The 13667-nt window shown below is 41.0% G+C and overlaps 1 protein-coding gene across 9 annotated transcripts in view; it reads right to left on the bottom strand.

The window, feature by feature from the left end:
- The window catches only part of cep350 (centrosomal protein 350), a 36275-nt gene that overhangs the window by 15663 nt on the left and 6945 nt on the right, over nucleotides 1-13667 (bottom strand). For 8 of the 9 annotated variants that reach the window (XM_078946406.1, XM_078946407.1, XM_020702772.3 and 5 more), the window contains 15 exons: nucleotides 13053-13615; nucleotides 12787-12900; nucleotides 12063-12176; nucleotides 8405-8524; nucleotides 6335-7035; nucleotides 6108-6226; nucleotides 4981-5987; nucleotides 4084-4237; nucleotides 3629-3768; nucleotides 3380-3542; nucleotides 2352-2473; nucleotides 2080-2243; nucleotides 745-855; nucleotides 518-658; nucleotides 236-366 (listed from right to left, as the gene is read on the bottom strand). In XM_078946406.1, coding sequence (XP_078802532.1) covers nucleotides 236-366; nucleotides 518-658; nucleotides 745-855; nucleotides 2080-2243; nucleotides 2352-2473; nucleotides 3380-3542; nucleotides 3629-3768; nucleotides 4084-4237; nucleotides 4981-5987; nucleotides 6108-6226; nucleotides 6335-7035; nucleotides 8405-8524; nucleotides 12063-12176; nucleotides 12787-12900; nucleotides 13053-13615 — 3864 coding nt within the window. The remainder of the gene's footprint in view (nucleotides 1-235; nucleotides 367-517; nucleotides 659-744; nucleotides 856-2079; nucleotides 2244-2351; nucleotides 2474-3379; nucleotides 3543-3628; nucleotides 3769-4083; nucleotides 4238-4980; nucleotides 5988-6107; nucleotides 6227-6334; nucleotides 7036-8404; nucleotides 8525-12062; nucleotides 12177-12786; nucleotides 12901-13052; nucleotides 13616-13667) is intronic. The other variant, XM_020702774.3, reaches the window with a different exon arrangement.

Here is a 13667-nt window from a genome sequence, read left to right as displayed (position 1 = left end):
TCTGGAACATTTACAGGCATCAGTGTCCTCAAAGTTAATGTCAGTAAAGGTGGATGTCCTCATCATAGCACACAATAAGACATCTTCATTTACTTTTTGAGGACCTTTCCAGCAACAATCATACCTGCAGCATGTCTACTACATATAAACACTGACTTAGGACTTAACATTTTATATTTAAAGACAAAAGTGGTGCCCATCTAGCCATTTAACACAGAAAAACAATAGTCTGTACCTGTCACAGTCACTCTTGTCTTCTTGCTTTTTACAGTGGGAGGTTCTCTGTTGATCCTGCTGGTCTGACCCCACAGCAACAGGAGGAGGGTTTAAAGTTCCCACTATCTGAGAGCGGGCCAGTTCAGCCATCTGGAAGACAAAGACACCAGTTGAAGGGGAAGTTGACTTTGCTTTATAGAGAAAAGTTGTTTTTTTTACATATATTTGTTTCCTGTAGGCTACGGAATCCCAATGTGCTGTAAAATGAAGACACAGGCAGAGGGTAGAGGTCACGGCTAACCTCCTTAATGTTTCGAGCAGCATCCGCTGTGTGCTGTGCTGCCTCAGCCTGTTGGCTCATCATCTTAGACGTTGATTCCTGGAGGCCTTCCAAAGCTTCTTTCTGAGATGCTGCCAAGCTTTCCTGCAGTTCTATATGTGCCTGAACAGAACCAAGCACAGACATTTACACACGGCAGCATAAACACCAGTCTGCATGTGTAGCTAATAATGTTCTGCGCTCTTCACCCTGGCCACTTGTTGTCTGTTTTCTTCCAGTTGTAGTTTTGCCTCTAGAGCTTCTCGTTCTGCTTTGATCTTCAACTCATAAAGTTCCCGTTCATGACGCTGCTGTTTCACCTGTTGGGTGGAATTTAGATCACACAACAGCGAATTTAAGGTATTCAGCTAGCACGAGAAACTCAGTAGATGTTGTATATTTGCAGTCATTTTCATCATAAACATAATAAAGTAACAACATGAACAAATTTACATGACACCAAAAATAAAATTAGGCCAAACACAATTGTCAGCAGCCTTTACAATAAGAAACATACACGGATGTGTTTAAACATGGAGTTATCTGACATGATGAAATAGCAATCTGACCAAAAATATAGAATTTATTGCTGCTCGGTCATAAACATCACCAAAAAAACAGTCGCTCATAAATATGGTAGAAAAATGTATAAAAGCTATTAAAAGATAAGAATAGGATTTAATATGCATGAAAATCATGAAGTAATAAAAATGTGAAGCTAGTGGTTAATTAATTTAAACAATTCTTAATTATCATTCAAAACAACTTCGTTTCATTAAAGTTAAATAAAAACAGGCCACAGAGCTGCTCCTCTCACTATGACTGTCATTTAATTTACATGCAAATGTATCACCTTTATTATTAATCATCTCGGTCATTTATGTCTTTAATTTGATGAGAGGAATCATTTCTTTTCAAATGCAGTAATCCCCCGCCCATTCGCGGTTTAATATTCGCGCCCCGCCCATTCACGGGTGGCCGCAGATGACGTGACGTCACAAGCGTGAGGCGCAGAACAGCGCTCATTCCGCAAATTTTTAAAAACGATTCACTCTGCACTTTACTGTCAAGTATTGTTTACGCGTTTAAGATGCCGTCCAAACGCCCTGCATCATCTCCAGCTTCTGGAAATGAACCCAAACGGCAGAAAAAGGTTCTGACTCTGCAGAAGCTCTGGGAGTTTTAAAACAGCGTCAATTATTCGCGGATTTTCGTTATTTGCGGGGGGGGGGGGGGGGGGGGGGGGTAACCCCCGCGAATACGGGGGGGATTACTGTAGCATAAATTATTTGAGGAAAATAAAAATAAATGCTATAGAAAAATGTTCTTAATTCACAAAAACAAATCATTTTAATCATAACTTCAAGTAGGATAAATGTGTAGATTAAATGTGAAGATGAAAAAAGTAATGTATGACGATGAAGGAGCAAAACATTTATGCGCTCAAGCAGACATGTGTGATGTTGCTACTGTGTTCATTGAAGACGACAGATTTTTGATAGATTGCACATCTGTATCCTACTCAGTAAAATGCTTCATTTTACCTTTAACATTTGGGCCAATGACGCGCTTTCCTGTTGTGCCATGGACACGCCCATCAGCCGCTCCACATCCCCCAGCTGCAGGATTGAATTCTGCATGGACTCCAAGTACTGGAGCTCCGCTGCCATACGCTGCTGCAGAACAGCAGGCGAGTACTGGAGATCACCTACAAGAGAAACGCAATGCATCAGTCCAAAGGGGTTTGATGAAAAGCAAACAAGAACACAATAGGCTTAGTAACTTATAGATGTGGGGTTTGCCAGCTCCGTCTTACCATTTGATACAGAGGGTCCCAGCTTTGAATGGTCTGCAGGCAGACGTCCGCGTTCTGCTGCTTCGTTTGAGGAGTCCAACCCGAGTTGAGAGGAGGAATTTGGAGAGCCGGAATAAGAAGACCTACAAAAAGCACAGACATAAAACATCAGGACAAACTAATATTAACTACAAAAAGAGATTTGTGTGACAGTCCAAAGAAGAGTTGACTAAAATAAGCTGTTGCATAAAAGGTAACATTTCAAAAAGGTGAAGCAGCATATGAACGCCCCGTTATTGGTTGTGTCAGTGCATGCAAAGTGAATGAGGGCGTGACCTTTGAAACCTGAGACAACTTCATGTGAAACCTTCTTTATGAAGGCAGACCTTCACTGTAGTGAGGAACTCCGTGATTACAGCTTATACCTTCTCCTCGTGGTGACAGGAGGACACTCAGACCACGGTATAAAATCAAAGTCTGCTTCATTTAGGGACATTTACATTTGACTTTAAAATGCATCTAATTAATAGATAAGAACCCAGAGCAAGTTACATTTATAGAGTTTCAACAGGACATTTCTCTAGATTATAAAGATCTGTAAAAAACAGATCTAAACCCTTAAACTTTAAGGTCATTCCCATTCTACCAACAAAGTAGGGCAGCCTGCACTGACAGCAGCAGGATTCCTGTCTAATGTTGGACACCGACACCACAGAATCCAAAGAATCTGCCACCTGGACTGCAGAATACTATTTGGGATCAGATGTCACTACTTTACACTGAGATTAAAAAGGAGAACAATTTTCCTTTGGCAGAAGACCCGGGTTGGGGGGCAAAGCTGACTTTCCTCTGAAACTACCCCGGTAAATCCAGTTAAACAAACGTCTACTGTATTCTGCTTTTTTATCTCACTGCAGCACAGCTGTTCAAACATTTGGGGGTGTAAAAAAACAGAAGGTCACATGACTGAAGCCCGTGCACAGGTATCAATGTGTGCTTAGCAGTTTTAAAGTGAATAAATCATGATAACAGACTCCACTGTATCTCACCTTTCTGGGGAGGGGCCGTTACCTCCCCCGAAAGTGTCCTGAGATGGGACTCTCTGGGAGTCAGCAGAACCTCTTTTTCTTGCGTCAGATGCCTCTGATGGCGTGGAGCACCAGCTCCTCTGCTCTCCTACCAGAGTGTTGTCACTCTGATCTGACACCATTCCTGCACACAACGTATGCTTTTACAGACTGAGACGACTTTATTGGGATAAAAACAAAGATGGCTTTTAATGAAGATGGAGTTCTCACTTCTTTGCTTGGTCGGCTGCCTTGAAGGTGAAGAGGCAGATGCTGAACCGGAGGAGCGATGGGGGGAGTGGGCAGCAGAACCTCCCACACCTCTGTCATACGGGTATCTTCTCATCAGCTCATCTAAGTGGTTCTTTGTGCTAACAGCAGGGAAGACAGACAGGCCGGGTTGAACAAATACCAACACAGAGGGGTAAATGGATCCTTCTTACCAAAAACTAAAGCAAAAGGAAATCAAAAGTAACCATATTAGTTGCAGAACTGAAATTATTTAGGCAAGAATGGCAAGAGCTTATTTGTGGTCAGACTGAAAAAACCTGCTAAATTGAAGAGAATCCAGGATTTACTCTGGCTATTCTGTAAGTGCATAAAATCCTCCCAAAGCTCTTTTTTTAGGCTTAAACGCCCCCCAGTGGTCGTAGCACAGATGTGTTTCTCTTCTCCTGTTTACAGACCTGGATGAGTTGGATACTCTCTTCATCTGGTCACTGGCTTTGCTGCTTTGCGATGAAACAAAGTCCTCTTCATAAACTGCAGGACTTCCACGGCCGTTATCAGAATGCAAAGGACTGGCGTGGGGAGACTTTGGCTCCACATTCCTCTCGTTCACTGCAAAGTAAAGTGGGGAAAAACACCAGACTTTAAAATAATTCATGATCAATGGTTGAAGTTTCAGATTTTTGCATTTATGTTTGTTTTAAGCACTGGAATTCCTTAGTTATGCTTCATAAACAAACAAGAATAGTGCCAGATGATCATTCAGGGTCAACATGATATTTCAATGTGGGCAGGAAACCTTTTATCTGAGCACCTATGGGGCTCTTTGTTGGAAAAGGCTACAAAAGCACAACATTTATTTTTAGAAACTGGATATACTCCTTCAAAAAAGCTAAAATATATTCACTGCTGTTGAGATTGCTTAAAGAAATGCTGGGGTCTCAGCAGAAAATAGATTATATAAGCTATATGGGTAAGATGCTGTTTTCTTGACAGTTGCTTCTTTTCAAATGTGAGCCCTTAAACGTGAAAATGTTTTTTTTCCTGGTTCCTCAGGGAAAAAAAACGCTAGGTTTATAAAAACTTAGCGCTAAAACATAAAAAAACACTAAATAATAAAAGAATTGTGTGATAAGTTCCATGAGAAGGTACGTGTTCTGGAAAATGGGCACGGCCAGATATAAAACTGTCACAAATCCTTAGATTTTGACTTATAAAATATCTGTAATGTGGCATTTAAACCCTTTCTAGGCTCATGAAAGGTTTGCTGCTTGAAAACAATGTTTCCAATGTTCGAGTCAAAACCATAATCTCTTAAGACCGTTACTGCAGGATTTATAATGTTGTTTACCGACCTTGAAGATTTCTGGTGAAAATGTTGATGACACTTAGAGGGCTGCCTTTGTTCAGCTCTTCCCAGTGTGCATTGCTGCTCTCCCGTTGTGGCGGGCTCAGGGCAGAGCTCATGGCCGCCTCTCTTTGAAACTCCAGCAGCCGCTGGTTTCCCCTTTTCTGACCGGCATAGTGGTCTGCTGCCTTCAGATAGTCGGGTTTGGGCACATTCCTGCTGGGGTGTCGCGGAGGGAAAATTTCCTCGTCAGAAAAACTCCCTTCACTTAGAAGAGGCCCCTCACTGATGGAGCCGGCACTGGAATCATGAACATTTGTTGGAATCTCCTGGTTGTTAGATGCAGTTTGAGGTCCTACATTGTTTGTTCTTTCCTCCATTTCCAGACCACCAACGGTTCTCCTCTTTTTTTGTATGCAACTGTTAAAGGCTGACTCTTCTACATCAGGAGAACGTCTGTGCACATTTGTCAAACCATTGTGGGTTATTTCTTTATTTTCCCTAAAGTCATGCAGATTCCCAACTCCTGGAAGAACGTTGTCACTGTACGACCTATGACCTGGGCTTGATAAAATCCTCTGGGTCCTCGGAGATGCGGGGTTCTCTGAAGAGTAAGGAACCGTTCCTTTCCAGCCCCGAAATTCCACATTAGAAGTTCCGGGGGCCAAAATGGCATCAACATCTAATGAAGTCGTGGCGCCGTAGTTGATCCCCTGCCCGGCAAGCTTCCGTGCTTCACTTTCAATACGACTGGAGAGGGAAGCTGCCGTGGCCTTCAAGGCTTCAATGCGTGACATTTTGGACGGCGATTTGGTGGAAGAGGCTGCTGCGGCTGGCGGTGTGGTGTGCTTCATGTTACTAGCAGCTACTGCGGCCTCCAGCCTTAAAAGCTGAGAGAGGAGATGCTCGTTTGAAGCAGTGGGGGCGTGGCTGTCGGGACCAGTCACACGTTGAACTGCCGCATTTAAAGGGTCTGGTTGAGGGAAAGTGGAAACTCCTGCCTCAAGATCATTCCTGAAAAAAATGAAATGAAAAAATCCAAACAACCTTCACTATTAAAATCAGAATTATTTAGGTAAAAAAGTCAAACTTGTGAACAAAAGATTGTTTTAGGAAAGGTGAGGATTGAAATACCTAAATAAACGAGGTGGTGGTAAATCATTTAAAGACTTATCACTGCTTGAGGGGCTCTGTAGAGCTTCTAGTCTTTTGTTCTCCTTGTCAGACTCTCCTGAAGGCTGGTACATGGGCATCTGTAAAACAATCATCTGTTCAAGCAAATTGTGTTTTCTAAGCAATCCAATTATGTACATGTTACTTTATGAATCTCTTCAATGTGTTTAATAAATATAACCATGCACCCTTTCCAATCCCATTTGAGTGGAGCGATCATCTTGTGAGGCCTCCTCTCCCAGCTGAGCCTCCTCCAGCATCAGTTTGGTGTAGGTCTCCTGTAATCGCTTTTGAACAGGAGCCACAGATGCCTCAGCTGAAAGCGTTTTAGCCACTTCTCTTTGCTTTTCGTACAGCGCCTTCAACCTCTGATTTTTTCTCTCCGCTTCCTCCATTTGTGCCCTTTTCTGCGCCGCCTGTCGCTTCTTCCTCTCGTCTTGCTGTCGTGCAATATACTGTCGAACTGCATCTGCGTCATAATGCCGCTTCTTGTGGCCTCTGTCAGTGATGCTGGTGCTGTCTGGCCGTCGTGTAACAGGGCTGGCGCTGCGGCTCGTCCTCGGGCAGGGATTTGCTGCAACAGGAGCACCCCAGGCAGAAACGGGTGTCCTTGTTTGAGATAGTCCCCCTCTCCTGTTGCTAGTTCTACCTCGGGAGCTTTTACGTGCTCTCTGTTCCTTCTCTGAAGCTTTGCAATCCAGCTGGAGATCATCAAGTATGCCCTGGATGTCAGCTGACAACAGGCTAGTGTTCACACCCAGAGGCGTCCCGTCCAGAGTTTCCTCCTGGGTCCTGGGTTTAGTTTGATGTCCTCTTTGTGGGTGTTGTGTGCTGTTTTGGGGAGAGCTCCTTCTTGGTTCTAAATGTGCCTCAGAGTGATGACGGGAAGCTGGTGAACAAGCCAGACAAGACCATGGTTAGAGAAAAAAAAGGAACCAGATGGAAACACCGTCTGCTTTAACAACCTTTCCACCAGTAGAGTGCCTCTGTATTCACGAAGCATCTACATTTAGAATTAAAGAACAAGGGTACAGAGTTAATACAATTCTCAAAGTCTCTCTTTCTCGGGTAATAACGGCAGAAAACACCCTCTGTCACAGCTCGGGGTGGAGATCAATTGATCCTATGACAGCTATGATTCCACTAAATAAGAAAACTGACATCTCTACTTAACCCCAGGAGGATTTAGACGGTGCCGGGGAAAGGCTTGCTGTGGAGACTTTCTTAGGCTTTAAACATATGATTTCAGTGCAGTATCTATTCCAGACACGTCTGCAGTCAGCTTCATTGCATTTCTCTGCTCTTATCCGCAGTAGATGCACATTGCATTGGAGTCTGTCTGTGAAGATCAAGTCACACTGTGCATTCAAACCTAAAAACAGTCCATTTTAATTCCTTCTGCTCAGTAGTGACTGTTGGAGATGCAGCTAGCAACGAGGAATGAGTTTATAACAAAACGTGAAGAGCTCTGTTGTCTTTCAGTGTGTGCATTTACTATTATAAACAATGTTTCTTTAATCTATATCATTGAGCACCCTAAATTAACAAGAACTCATAGTACCTCACATTAAATTTTTTAATAATATTCATAAACCAAAAATAAAATGTTATACAGTGGTCCTTTGCTAGGTCGTGATTCGTCTTTCGTGCTTTTATTTTTCCGGTTCACTGATTGGCTGAAGATCGATCCATGTCCTCTGTGCCGTGTCTCCGGTACCGAACGCGCTCAGTCTGACACACCTGCAGAAATCTTTGATCGTAGATCTTCGTTTTTATTCTATAACACTGGACTTACAAGTGTAAAAATGTTGGTGTCCGTCTGAGAAAATGATATAAAGTGTGTAGTGAGGGGTTTACAGCCTTAAAACATCTGTAATCATACTTGGCAGATTCCACCAATGTATTTTTTGTAGACATCTCCTACAATAAAGGAGGAAACACTGTATTTCAATAGCACTGAAGTCTATTAAAGAACACAAACCTGAATCTAGATTGTTTTTTCATTATAAAAAAGCTTTTTGACAGTTTCTGTATTTGAATAGTGTCCCTGGGAAGGAAGACAGTATCCTCAGAATTTTAAACATTTAGATTAAATCTTAAACTAAGGCTTTGTCAGGTTCAGTTGAATTTTGAATGTTGTTTTTAATCGTTTCTGTTATCTTTCATAATATTTTCCTTCTGCATCTCTACACGCTTGTATGGCTGCTCATGGTGCGGAGCAGCCATGGAGGGAGGGGTCGTGGATTCCTCAGCCTCACCTGTTCCACTCCGTCTGTCAGCTGAACTGCTGGGGGCCTCTTCTCTGGGCGCCTTGGGAACTGGACCCAGTACCATCTTTACCAGCTTTTGACCCTCCCGCCACGACGCTGGACTAATTACTACAAAAAAGAAACAAAACTTAAGAAGTACAAACTTAAAGCAACCTTATTTATTATTTATTTTAATTCAATGTAGACTTGCTGGGGTGTTGAGTTTATGCAAAGATATGTACTGAATTTAAAAAAAATCTTACTCTAAAATACGTCTATGAAGAGTCTCCTTCATCCAGGTAGATTCCATCATAGTAGTGGGTTTAGGGGCCGTCATCTGGACTTACCGTAGTTTTTAAAGTTAGAAGACGTTTCACCTCTTTAGAATTGACAAAGCCTCTTGGCTAAAAGGTGAAACGTCTGCTAACTTTAAAAACTATGGTAAGTCCAGTTGAAAGCCCCTAAACCTACTACTATTACACTAAATAGTAATTTGAAATAGTAATTTCAAGAAGGGTTTTTATTTTTGTTCTTTTTTTTTAACTAGACAATGTGAGGACAAATATATAAATGTAAGAATACAGATGTACTGATGGTTTAACAAATTTCAACTGCTGACCTGCAGACATCTACATATTTATACTAATTTATCCTTATATTAGTCAGATAAAAAGGAATACCATGTGAGTGGTCAACAAACACATTGTTTTTTGATCATTTTTGTGGTGTTTTAATAAAGATTGAATGGTGAATATTATAGATTTGGCCTCTTTTACTTAACTTCATAAACATAAACTTCATAAACATAAAATTCATGTCAACTGTCAGGTAGAGAAAGATTCATCAGTATTAAGATAAACATTACCAACCAAAGTTATAAGGGATTTTCAGACTATTTTAAGATCACACAAGTTTTTTCAAAAACTTTCATTTGCTAAACAACAAATAGCTCTTTTTTTATTCACAATAGTTTCCTTGTCTTCCTTCCTCACTTAGATCAAATCTTCAGGCAAAGTTTTATCATGTGTGCATTTTTTGAAGAAAAGTTCCTGATAATTAAACCATCAATCAGCAAACCAAGCAGCTGTTTATGCTAAATGGCTGAGCACAGTGAGAATGGCCAGACTTTCAGAAGGTTATTTATAGTTTTGTTCCAGCATGAAACAGAAACCAGCCAGAAGTTAGAAGAAAGACTGAAGTCAGTGAGAACAAGAGCCAAACCCAAAGATCTTTCAACATCAGCATTTCAAGCTGTCATTTTTATTTACTGCACTTTATTAAGATAAGTTTAGCAAAACAATGTCAAGCTTACACCTACAAATACTTCTTCTAACTTGAAATTTAAATAAAGTTTTAAACCACAAGTAGGTAAAATTATATATAAAAATTAAGATAAGGAAGAAAACAAAGCAAAGGAACACTTACTCCATCTGCTAGACAACAATGGAACAAGGGAGATGTTTGGTTTCATGTTATTTTCCCAGAAAGTTACCGTAAATAAAAGTGTTCATGGGACTCTTATATAGAGTACAGCTGCAAAACAAGAACTTTTCCTCTTAGCCAAAGCATTTCGCTCAAATACAAAAGCCAACATTTGTATTCTTCTAAACTGTCATCTGCGAGATTTTTTAATGAAACACCCAGGAATTTAGGCAGTAAAATGGAATGCAAATCCACATCAAACCACTTTTGCTCCGACATTACCTTAATTTATTTAGAATTTACTAGAAAGCAAAAGTATAAGTCATTCTTTTCATAGCTGGAAATAAATTCAGGGGTTAAAGAATTTAGGCAGATGGTTTCAAAAAATTGAATTATTTTTGCCGTCTACTCAGCAATAAAAAAATGACAAAGGTAAAAATCAATGACGAGTTTGGTTTGTATGCGAGTTTAGCAAACTCTGTCAGACATTTAGAGATAAACTTCAGTCAGAACCAGAGAGCAATGCTGGTTTCTGTGGGTGATGCCTCTTAGGTAACCACACTGGGGGCCTTTAAGGGATCCAGCTATTTCACTAAATAACAACCAGCAACAATTACATTTTGCACTAACCATAAGGAGTTTGTTCATATGCATCTATATTATTATCTAAAGATCCACTCTACTACTGATGATGGAGGACATAAAGAAACTGCTTTTCGGAGTACAGTGATCCCTTGCTATATCACGGTTTACTTTTCACGGTTTCGCTACTTCACGGATTTGGATTGTGCATTGTGTTCTGCATTCTGATTGGCTAAAAAGTCACTCAGCGAGTAGCTCAAGAATGGGACCCTTTGATGAGCCGTTCATTACAGTTCGCCAACATAATCGATGGTGGCATGTCGGTGTATAAGGATCTTTAGCAAAGAAGAAAAAAGAGCGACAACAACTGCCTATCACTATGTTCCTCTCCCGAACAATCACACCTGCAGCTGCACCGCGGGCTTCAAAAGGAAAAAACGCTGCAGAGGATGCAGCGGCTCAGTATGAAGAGCAGTGAAAAAGAAGACCGGAGTCACTATCTGTCCCACTGTACTTTTTTATTTTTTTCATAATCATTTTAAATTTTCTTCCGTTTAATCCACTCGGGTCGCGGTGGGCGGGGCTAATCTCCGCAATTTAAAGCCTTCTGTTCTTATCGATGATTGAAATTATTATTTGACAGCACACTACAGAAGTTATTTGTTGAAAAAACGTTTCTAAAGTACTTTTATTTGTTAAAAAACAATTGATTTAGCCTGTTAAATGGTTTGTTCTTTCTTTTCAATGTATAATAGTGTATTTCATTGTATAATAATTGTAAAAAAAATAAAGGTTTCTACTTCACGGATTTTGCTTATCACGGGTTCTATTTGGAACGTAACCCCCGCGATAATCAAGGGATCACTGTATTACTTTATTCAACTCTTGTAAATCAGAGCAGACAACAAAATTCTGTTGGAAAAAGAGCTTATTTGTGACATGGAAAATACGCTGGGCGGGCCACAAGCTCTCTGCTCTGAGCTCCCAGCAACGGGGAGGGGAAGGGGGGCGGTTGCCCCTCACCAACGGCCCCACCCACAAATTTCCTATGAACTCCTGCCACTCTGCAGAATCTATGTCCTAGAAAAAAACTTTTTTTCTTTTGGTTAAAACCTGCTTAATTATAATTGAAAGGCCACTGAGAACAAAAGACAATCAGAATGGGTCTCTAATGTGCAAATCTGACATTTTTTTGTTTAATTCTGATGTTATGTGCCTCAATTATTTGAATAAGAGCCCTATTCTACAGGAGCCATTAGCTTAAAGATCAAATATAGTTCTTCCTTCTTACAATAATCAAATCATGTGTACAAAGAAGCTCTTACATAACATTCTCGTCAGTTGATTTTAGTTCAATACAGGAAGATTCTGAGTTAAAATACTTTGATTTAAAACACTGTGTTTTGTCATTTAAATATTTGTTCATAAAAGAATTATTAATGTGTACATATCAACACAACTATTATATTATAAAGCTCTCTGAAAGCAGGTTCCACGTCTACATGCATAAACATAGTTGTGTGGCCTGGTCACGTGTGTTTCTGATGAAACTGCATGGAAGGAGACGTTTTCTGAAGCTTTTGCTCAGTTTCTGTGTGCCTTTGTTTTCTCGCCTACTGTCACTAACTGTTTAAACTAAACTAACAGAGTTAAGTTACTTTACCTGCTTTGGAAACAGAGTCAGAACCGAGTCTATGGACCTTCCTAACTGGTTTGGGCGATTTCCTGTCTCTGGACTTCTCTCCTTTTTGTTCCCTCTGCCGTTGGCGGGTCGTCTCTAAGAACACAAGAAAAACACAAAAATGAACCCACACAGACTTGAAACGACAAACCGATCAGACTTTGTCTCATTTGAATCAATAAAAGCTCATCTATGGGTTTAGACAATATGTAGAGGGAAAAAAAAGACCTGCTTAACAGTTTATTGAGCCGCCACGTCTGCAGTCACTGAAGGTTATTGTCTTTCAAAAACTCAGTTATGCTTATGTAAAACTGTTTTGCATTTGACTTCTTTGTACCTTTTTTCCCAGGATGCTTCAGTTTTATGTCACTTTTAATGTAAAATTATGTTAGCCATTTTCCTTTAAAAGAGCTTTTTCCTAAAATATATGGTGTATTTATTGTGTATTTTATTAGTCACAGCACAACACAATACTATCAACCCTTCAGCCCAAAGGCTATGCATCACATTTACAGCAATTTAGGACAAAAAAAACAACAGATTTCTGGAGGTAATTATTGAAGCTCACCAGTCTAAACTCAAGATAAGTTAAAGAAAAAGTCTGAGAGCTAAAACCTATTAGTGACCCCGGCTTCCACGGTGTGTGTTAGTTTCTGATAATGCACACTTGGTCGGCCATTAACCCTCACATGTATAAATACATTACCTGCTAACTGACGGGACAGGTCTCTGTAGATCTCCCTACTGAGGTGGTGGAACTCTTCTTCCTTCAAAACTTTCCCATCGGGGGTCCGAATCTTTGTCTCCACATTGTTAAAACCTGCGAATCATAAAACGTTTTAGCAACATCACTTTTTTTTCCCAACACAATGCAAATCTGCATTATTTAAAAATCCATGTTAATTCATGAATTGTTTAAACCAAAATCGAAAAAGCTGTAAAAGTTTTAGAAAAATCCTTGAGACCAAATACCTTTATATATTGGAGCGGGAGGGGCAACTGCCACTTTGCGTACTTTGGCTGTGGGCATGTTGTTCCCCACAGATGTCACTATAGGCTGTTCCAGACGACCCTGGAGCTTTTCTCTTTCTGCCGCCTCCTCCAGATGTTGCCTCTGCCTTCGAATGCGCTCTTTGAGCTTCTCCAGCTTATCATCTGGCTGATGTCGCCTCAGGTTCTCCAAACGCTGGGAGGCCGAGCCGGGGCTCGAGGAAGGAGTGCTCTCCCCTTGGCGTGAAGACCCTGGATTGGAAGCTAATGGACTTGACTCTTTGCTGTTCCTGAATTCTGCTCTGAAAGTTCTTTCTTGGTTCTTGAGAACACCCAGGGCTGGCTGGTCATTTAGGTAACGCACCTCGGCGCTCTCCGGGGCTGAAGAGTGTGTGCCGTCCATGTCTTTAACAGCTTGTTTGTTTGTCTGCTGGCTGGGCGCACAATCTGAGTGAGGCAAAGAGGACGGCTGTAAAGACCCTGGCACTGATGGAGGATTGCCGGTTTCCAGCTGAGAGATGGTATGTGGTGGGGGCATGGGCTCTCTGCACACAAACCGGATTACATGGGATCAAAAGGAGGATCAAGATTTTCATT

This window comes from Oryzias latipes, chromosome 4 (assembly GCF_053564925.1).
Source record: "Oryzias latipes strain Hd-rR chromosome 4, Olatipes_Hd-rR_3.1".
Classification (NCBI taxonomy): Eukaryota; Metazoa; Chordata; class Actinopteri; order Beloniformes; family Adrianichthyidae; genus Oryzias; species Oryzias latipes.
This window is presented reverse-complemented; position numbering and strand designations above follow the sequence as displayed.